This window comes from Terrapene carolina, unplaced genomic scaffold (genome assembly GCF_002925995.2).
Source record: "Terrapene carolina triunguis isolate 2854851 unplaced genomic scaffold, T_m_triunguis-2.0 Scaffold511, whole genome shotgun sequence".
Taxonomy (NCBI): Eukaryota; Metazoa; Chordata; order Testudines; family Emydidae; genus Terrapene; species Terrapene triunguis.
The window spans coordinates 667,612-677,029 of record NW_020664862.1 but is presented as its reverse complement, the minus strand read 5'-3'; the positions used below and the strand labels follow the sequence as shown (position 1 = coordinate 677,029).

At 48.5% G+C, this 9,418-nt stretch overlaps 1 protein-coding gene across 1 annotated transcript; it reads left to right on the top strand.

Annotated features, from left to right (window-relative positions):
- The first annotated feature begins 747 nt into the window (after window positions 1–747).
- On the top strand, window positions 748–1,695 carry LOC112119530 (olfactory receptor 52E2-like). The gene has a single exon (XM_024218203.1). The coding sequence runs from the start codon at window positions 748–750 to the stop codon at window positions 1,693–1,695; it is 948 nt and encodes a 315-aa protein (XP_024073971.1).
- The last annotated feature ends 7,723 nt before the right edge of the window (window positions 1,696–9,418 follow it).

The following is a 9,418-nucleotide window of genomic DNA, read 5'->3' as shown; positions in this document are numbered from 1 at the left end:
TCTGCCAATCTTTGCATCATCCGCAAATTTTGTCTGCAGTGATTTTCTATTTCCTTCCAAATCATTGATGAAAATATTGAATAGCATCAGGCCGAAGACTGATCCCTGCAGAATACCACTAGAAACACCTCCATTCCCTGACAATGACCCACTGATAACTGCCCTCTGAGATCTGTCAGTTATCTAGTTTTTAGTCCATTTAACATGTACTTCACTGCTATTGCATTGTGTTCATTTTTATCTGAATGTTTTCTCCTACTAAATCAAATGCCTCAGAGAAATCAAAGTCTATTGCATCTGCAATAGTCTATTGCATCCTACAGCATGAACTCTCTAGCCTGGCTTTCATTGCATGAAGGAACAATGATGGATAACTGGAATCCACACTTCTGTTTCCTGCAGGTGCCTTTTCAGGTTTCCCTCAACACAACATGGAGGAATTATTGATGTATGTAGAGCCATAAAAATGGCATTGACATTAGTAGGGTCAAAGTTTTTCATAATTCATTAATCTCAAAAATGAAAATGCATTTTTGTGTGTGTGAAGAGTGAGCAATCTCTTTCACCCATGAAAGCATCCTCCAGTTGTACATGTAGTGTCTCATATTAACATTATCTCTCCATCCAGGCATTTGTACTGCGACCTTCACTCTAGACTCTGGGCACCTACAGGAAGGCAGAGGAATATACCGTACATGCAGGAAACACCGTTCTGCCTCTGAGTTGGAGACCGTCTCCCTCTACTCCATGTCAGATTCCAACACAACCAACTTCACAAACCCGTCCACCTTCATCCTGCTTGGCATTCCTGGCCTGGAGGCGGCCCAGGTCTGGATCTCCATCCCCTTCTGCACCATGTACGTCATAGCCATCTTGGGGAACTTCATCATCCTGTTCATCGTGAAGACGGAGCCGAGCCTCCATGGCCCCATGTACTATTTCCTCTGCATGCTGTCCATCACCGACCTCGTGCTGTGCACGTGCACAATTCCCAAAATGCTGAGCATCTTCTGGTTCAATTCCAGGGAGATTGATTTCAGTGCCTGTCTCACCCAGATGTTCTTCATTCATTGCTTCTTTGCAATGGAGTCTGGGATCTTCTTGGCCATGGCTTTTGATCGCTACGTGGCCATCTGCGATCCCCTGAGACATTCCACCGCCCTGAGAAACCATGTGGTGGCCAAGATCGGCCTGGCTGTGATGTTGCGTGGCAGCATATTCGCACTGCCCTGTCCCTTGCTAGAAAGACAGTGGCCATATTGCAGAACCAGCATCATCCCCCACACATGCTGCGAGCACATAGCTGTAGTGAATCTGGCCTGCGCTGACATCCGCATCAGTAGTTACTACGGCCTCACTGTGGCAAACTTGGTCATATGTCTAGATATGTTTTTTATAGCTGTGTCCTATACCCAGATCCTCAGGGCCATCTTCAGACTCCCCACAAAGGACGCCCGGCTCAAGACTTTTGGGACCTGTGGCTCCCACCTCTGTGCCATTTTAGCCTTTTACATCCCAGGTCTCTTTTCTGTCCTCACATATTGGTTTGGCCACCATGTGGCCCTGCATTTCCACGTTCTCTTTGCTAATGTGTGCCTCCTGGTACCACCCATGCTAAATCCCATCATTTTCGGTGTAAGGACCAAACAGATCCGGGACAGGCTGCTCCGGCTTTTTACTCATAAAGGGACCTAAAGTTTTCTCCTGGTGCTCTGGCTCTCAGCCCGAGCTCTGCACAGAGCTGGCTTGTGACATGGTGCTGGGCCCTCTTCCCTGGATCACATACTGGACAGTCAGAGAGACATTAAACTGTGCTGTCTTAGCATGACAACTGGGGAACTGGTCTGTGTACAACACACTGAGTTGACAGCTTTCAAATTGCTGGTAACTTGACCCCCCAAGACAACACTCCTTGCCCCACCTCTTCAACCAAGGCTCTGCCCCTGCTCTACCTCTTCCCTTCCCCCAAGGTCATGCCCTGGCACTTGCTTCTCCTGTCCCTCTATCACTCACTGGATCATCTCCATGTCCTTCTCCCCCTGCTGCAAGAGCGCCATTTCAGATTTTGTAGGGCTGACAACTTTAATGATTATTCAAGGGGCTATTTCGGCACTCAAAACTCTAATTTTTTTGGCAGATAACTTAGCAAAGAGCTGACAGGAGCACTGTATCTAATTCCTATATCAAGAAAAAGAAAAAGAAATAAATATTAGCCTCACTCAGCTCTGGTACTAACATATTCTGCCATTTTGTGGCAAGTCACTTAAGGGACACTGCTTAGGTTTAAAATTTTAATGCATATACTTACTTTGTCACGAACTCTGTGGAGAAAGAGAGTCTGTCAGCCACCCCTGAGTTCTATTTCAGCTCAGGGAGGGGAGAGGTTCTGGTGCATGACAGCGGGCATCAGAATGACCACACTGGGTAAGACCAATGGTCCATCTAGACCAGTATCATGTTTTCTGACAGTGGCCAATACCACATGCTTCAGAGGGAATGAACAGAACAAGCAATCATCAAGTGATTCACCCATCACCCACTCCCAGGTTGTGGAAAACAGATGATATAGACATGCAGAACGTGGTGTTTGATCTCTGCCCATCCTAGCCAATAAAAATGAATGGATCTATTGTCCATTAACTTATCTAGTTCTTATTGGAATCTGTGAAGAAATTATTTCTTTTGTTTGTTTTAAATCTGCTGCCTATTAATCTCATTGGGTGATCCCTAGTTTTTGTTCCTTATTCAATTTCTCCACACCTGTAATGATTTTATAGAACCTCTATCATATCCCTCCTTAATCATCCCTTTCCCAAGCTGAAAAGTCCCAATCCTTTTAATCTCTCCTCATACGGAAGGCATTCCATACCCCTAATCATTTCTGTTGCCCTTCTCTGTACCTCTGCCACTTCCAATATATATATATATATTATTTCTATTCCAACCCCCTGCTCAAAGCAGGACCAATCCCCAACTAAATCATCCAGCCAGGGCTTTGTCAAGCCAGACCAGAAAAAACCTCTAGGATAGAGATTCCATTACACCCCTATGTAACCCATTCCACTGCTTCACCACCCTCCTAGTGAACCATCCCCTTTGGAACCCCCTTTCAGGTAGTTGAAAGCAGCTGTCAAATCCCCCCTCATTCTTCTCTTCTACAGACTAAATAATCCCAGTTCCTTCAACCTCTCCTCATAAATCATGTGCTCCAGCCCCCTAATATTTTTTGTTGCCCTCCGCTGTACTCTTTCCAATTTTTCCAAATCCTTCTTGTAGTGTGGGGCCCAAATCTGGACACAGTACTCCAGATGAGGCTCAAAAATGCCAAATAGAGGGGACTGATCACGTCCCTCAATCTGCTGGCAATGATCCCACTTATACAGCCCAAAATGTCATTAGCCTTCTTGGCAACAGGGGCACTGTTGACTCATATCAAGCTTCTCGTCCACTGTAACCCCTAGGTCCCTCTCTGCAGAACTGCTGCCATGGGATTCACTTGTCCTTGTTGAACCTTATCAGATTGTCCCCTCAAAAGACTGTCCCCTCTCAGTCTTTTCTTTTTCAGATTAAACAAACCCAGTTCTTTCAATCTTCCCTCATAGGTCAAGTTTTCCAGACCCCTAATCATCCCTGTTGCTCTTCTCTGGACTCTCTTCAATTTGTCCCTGTAGCGGGGTGAACGCCCGCTCCAGCCCTGAAGGGGTTGGAAAAGCCCTGAAGAGGACTGGGGCTGTGTAAAGGGGCAAAACCCCGGCTGATTGGGGAAGTGGCTGCAGCTGGGGCCATGCCCCAAACTGAGCCACTTAGCCTTATAAGAAGGCCAGGGCAGCCAGAAGCAGAGGAGTCTCCCTCTGACAGGAGAGAGAGACAGGCCTGGCTGCAGGGAGCTCACCAGGGACCTAGAGGGAGGCAGGGCTGGGGAAAGGCCTTGGGGGCTGGGAAGCCCTAGGCCAGCAACTCCCCAGGCTGCAGGGCCTGGTCCTAGGCCCATATAGGTATTGGGGTTGCAGAGGGGCAACCTGAGGGTGGGTAAAGGCAGCCAGTCCAAACCCCTTGTTGCCGGTGATGATTGGCTGATAGACTGCAATCTGCCCCAGGGCGCGGGGGCTAGATGGTGACTGGCAGTAGCCACAACTGAGGCAACATTGGGATAGGGGGTGGGGGTTCCCCTGGGTGGGGAGACACAGAGAGAGTGGGGTACTACCAGGGGGGCAGCACCCAAGCCAAGGGCACTGGGGTCTGGGAGGGACATGGGGGTCAACAACAGGCGGGACACCTGGCCTGCAGAGGGCGCTCCAGACGCTGGTGAGCTAATTCCCGAGATGACCAGTAGGAGGCGCCACAGAGGTGAGTCCGACCCCTTACAGTCCCTAAGTTCCTGAAATGTGGCGCCCAGAACTGGACACAATACTCCAATTGAGGCCAAATCAGTGCAGATGTACCATAGATTTATAGAGGCGATATATTTTCTGTCTTATTACCTATCCCTTTCCTAATAATTCCCAATATTCTGTTCGCTTTTCTGATTGCCACTATTGTTTTCAGAGAACTATCCACAATGACTCCAAGATTTTTTTTTTCTAATTTAGACCCTATCATTTTGTCTGTATAGTTTTGATTATATTTTGCCATGTGCATTATTTTGCATTTATCAACACTGAATTTCATCTGCCATTGTGTTGCCCTGTCACCCAGTTTTGTGAGATCCCTTTGTACCTCCTCACAATCTGCTTTGGATTTAACAATTTTGATTAATTTTCTATCATCTGCTAATTTTGCCACTTCACTGTTTATCCCTTTTCCAAGATCATTGATGAGTATGTTGAACAGCACTGGTTCCAGTATAGACCCTTTGGGGACAGCACTAGTTACCTCTTTCCATTCTCACCTGGTATTCTTACCCTTCTTTCCTATCTTTTAATTGGAGTGTCTGGCATTGCTTTCAGGATCATCTAACAAGCTTTAATTTAATTTAATACTAGCCCCTTGTTATCCTAATCATCCTGCCTCTGTTCATAAACAAACTTCCTGGCCCAAAGGCAGAAGCTGGAAGCATCTGTGTATAAATAAGTTGGTCATTAAAGACTATCAGCCCTAACAAGATCTCGCCCAGACAGAAGAAAGGAGTAACTGCATTCTAGATAAAGCCAGTTTTCTCCAGCGTCTCAGCAGTAGGGTGAGCGTGGTTGGAATGGAACCTCCCCAGAAGAATGAAAAAAGAGATGTGGTGTAGGTCCAGCCCTTTAAAAGCACAGAAACTGTATGAGACAGAAGAAGCTGGGGCAGGAGAGAGGCACAAGGGTGGCAGAGGGGACTCTTTGGTTGCAGGGCTGTGGCTGCAGCAGAGAGACAGACTCTAGCTGGAGAAGAAGCCATGAGCTGCAGGATGTGGCCCCTGGACACTCGAGATGGTTCTTACCAAATCCGACATAACGCTTCAGGGCGGTGAGGATGTTGAGGCACGGAATGACGTGCAGGTGATCTATTGAGTTTACCTAGGCGTGGATATTTCTTGTTCTGTCTAAAGCTGAGGACTTGTTTTAGCAACCCCCTTTTGCAAGGGCTGGGTCTTTTTGGTTTAACGACCCTGTGACCCAAAAGAGAGAAACTGGAAACAAAGTGTTCCCGGCAGGGAGGTCTGGGAAGGGTGTGCTGCAGCAATTGGAGAGTCTGGGGAACCGAGCCAAAATGAGCCTCAGGGCCTTGGCGCTTGGTGAGCAGGTCTCTGCTGCAAGTGAGAGGCACTAGAATGAAAGCTTCATCCCTAGAGCAGGCCTAGAAACCCAGAGCCAGAGGCAGGGCCTGAACACTGATGCAAGTCAAAATCACAACGGTCCAGTGTGTGGGACCCAAACACAACCACCTGTGTGTGCGGGGGGTAACCACAAGAGCTTGAGTGGGGCTGTGATAGGAAACCTGAAGCTGCTACAAAGAAGCTAGGGGACTTTGAGTGGAAGGGGAGTGGGGCTGGCTGGGTATGTGTCCAAAAGCTATTCGCTTCATCCAAACGTGGTTAAACTGCTCACAGTGTTTCCCTGAGTGCTCTGGTTCCTAGACTGATCCAGCCGGATTCCCCGGAAGGAAATATTTCCTGCACCCAGAAGTTCTGGTTTGGGGTCAGGGAGAGGGTTTGTCTTTCCCTTTGAAAGTGCTCCCCAGAATAGCAGAGGCAGGGGGTCCCTGTTCAATTCAGTTACTGCCCATCTCTCTCTCTCTCTGTCCCTATGCATTTGCATCCACCTCTCCCTTTCCTTTGTAACTCACCAGACACAGACACACACACACACGCCTCCCTCTCTCTGCCACTTCTAATGTGCATCCCACCCTAGGAACCAGTTAAAACGGCCAAGGGGCTATTTTTAAATGGACTTCAGTGGCCATTGCAGGTGTACCACTGTGAATCGCTGCAGCTGAGAGCTGATCTGGCTGGGCAAGAAGCCGGGTGCATTAGTCTGATTATGAATCACAGTAAAACAACGTCCCTGGCCATCAAGCAGCCTTAGGGTTGCCAGCTCGGTTGTACTGGATGAATTTTCAGCAATGGCGTTCGGTCCTTCCCGTCCGACTGAGTTGGCAACCTTGAGCAACCTGCAGCTGTACACTGCAACCAGCTCAGTATGAACCTGTACGGAGGGATTGCTGGGCAGGGGGCAGCTTCCTAGACAGGTCTGGAGGTTGCTCGAAAGCTGTGGGTACTTGAACAGGACCAACTGCTGCCCTGTTCCCTTCCACAGCCTTTGTGGGGATGTCCTGGCAGCAGGCTTGCCGCAAAGCTGCAGATCAATAGAACAATGGGCACCCTACCTCCCATGGGTGGGAGCGATATGGAGGGGGCTGAGGTTTTCCAGGCCTGTGGTTTCCAGCAGCTGCTTCATATCAAGGGGCTGCACAAGATCAGGAGAGAGGATACATTGAACCCAGCAACCACCCGCATCAGCTGTGTCAGTTTTGGCAGCTTTCTTGCTGGGGACACAGTACTAGAGTGAAAGACCAGCAAGTTCTAAATTGGGCATACGGAGGAGTGCAACTACACGACCTATTACGTGGACACCAGGAGCTTCAGTAACACAAGACTACCACTGCGCGAATATATAACCAAACCCCTGAAGCCCCTTCCCACAGATCGACCTGGGAAGCGCTTGGTCTGCAAGGAAGCTACATTCTTCTGGGATATGCAGTGAAGATTTTGAAGATGATTGTTGGGGTGAATGGCTCCCAAGATACTGTGGCAAAAAGATTGTTGATCCAGTAATGCGTGTGAGGCTGAGGTCTGACAAAGAGAAAGCGCAGGTGACACTTGCTGAACAAGGAAAGTGAGAGGGACATTTTCAGAGGGTCCCGTATTGCGCATGTGATGGGTAGCAGGGAAAACATTATTTCATTTTCCATTGCTCTGTACTTCGGTTTGCTTTTCTCCTGTGGTACGGACCAGAATGCAGTCTTTTCAGGACATGGATGCATGTCTCATACAAAATTAGAACTCAGAGAGCTCTAGTTGTATAAATATATTGCTGTAAACCTCTATATACCCAGGGCTGGTGCTACCATTAAGGCAAACTAGGTGGTTTCCTAGGGCGCCAAGATTTGGGGGCGCCCTGTGGCAGCTCCCCCCCGCCAGCCCGCCCTGAGGCACCCCCCCACACACAGCAGCTCCCCACCCCCCCGGCCCGGGGAGCCGTGCGGCAGCTCCCCGCCCCAGCTCACCTCTGCTGCGCCCCCTCCCCGAGCACGCCGTCGCTGCTCCACTTCTCCCGCCCCCCAGGCTTGCGGCACCAATCAGCTGTTTGGTGCTGCAAGCCTGGGAGGGGAGGAGAATTAAAGCGGGGCGGCGTGCTCGGGGAGGAGGCGGAGCAGAGGTGAGCTGGGGTGGGGAGCTGGCACACGGCTCCCGGGAGGGGGGGGAGCTGCCGTGGTGGGAGGCGCCTCAGGGCAGAGGGGGGGTGGGGAGCTGCCACAGGGCTGGGGGGTGGTGCAAGGTGGAAGTTTCGACTAGGGCGCGAAACTTCCTTGCACCGGCCCTGTATACACCAAAGCAACACCCCCATATTCACCACTGTTGTGTAATTGCAACAAATCTTGTACAAAATATGTCATGCAAGGTTTCTAGGGGAAAGTTGTGGTTTGCTGAATGATTCTCCTATTTGTATGCATGTATCGCTTTTGTATCTGAACTTATCAGTACTGACGATGTGCCTGTATTTCAAATGTATTTGTTCCTGTGGTAGCTCCCACAAGGTAGCTTACATCCAGTCTACCCAGCACATTGGGAATGGACTATTCAAGTTGATGGCACATCAATGAACACAATGGGTCATGGAAGAAGCTTATCCCTACCTGATGGACTTTCCTGTGCACGTTCTAGCCTGAATATGGGTAATGGTCCCTGCTATGATTCATGAAAGCACGGAAGGGCATGTGACCAGCTTATGTGATGCTGGACTCCATCTTTTGTCTGTACTTTTCCACTAACCATGTTGGGGATTTTGTTTGGGACAATGAAGTTGAAAAAAGACTGACTGGGGAGGTGTAAAACCCGGCCCATGTATGGAAGAATGGAGAACTGTTTGCACCATCAGGGTGAGACAGTGCTTGATTCAAAACCTGTCTCATTTATAGCACACAGATAGCAATTTTGCTTTATGGTAATCTACCTTGATCTGTACACTTGTTACTTATAATCAATTAATATCTATCTTTCTGTAATTTATGCATTCGATGTACATTTTTTACATAAAACAATGTGTTGTTTGAAGTGTAAAGGCAAATCTGCTCAGGAAATCTGCTGATGCTTTGTTCTCTCCACATTGAGGGAGGGACGGACTGGGTAATTAACTTGCACTGGTCAGGCATCTGACAAGGACAAGACGGTACAGAACTAGAGTCCTAGGCTGGGGAGCTGGGGGGAACTAGCTGAAACCTCTCTATTGTTACTTCATGAGTGGATGGCAAAAGCATTCAAATAACTCAGCTGGGTGTCTCCCTGCCTGTGAATATTTGTGTGAGTGCAGCACTTAGAGGGGTTTGCAGCTTTTCACATTATCACACTGTGAGTGGGGGCCCAGACTGGTATGCCAGAGAGCTCAGTGATACCCCAGTTCCAGATTGCAGCCTGCGGACATCTGTCATAGTAGCATGGCAAAGAGGGTGAAATCCACAATTTGTTCTGAGGAGATCTGCTCTTCATACACTGGTGCGGAGATTTTAATTTAGATTTTATGTGTGGTGGCTGGAGATCAGTTTAAGAGGTTACCAGTTTATTATTTTCTGTTTGCTTATTTCAGGAATGGGAAGTAGGGGCAGAAAAGAAGGAAGACGAGGGAAAACAGGGAATCAATTGTGAAATTGGAGCACTTTGGAATACAGACAGTAGAAAAACAACAAAAGGAGAATTCTGCAGATAAAGTAGAGAGAGGCTGCC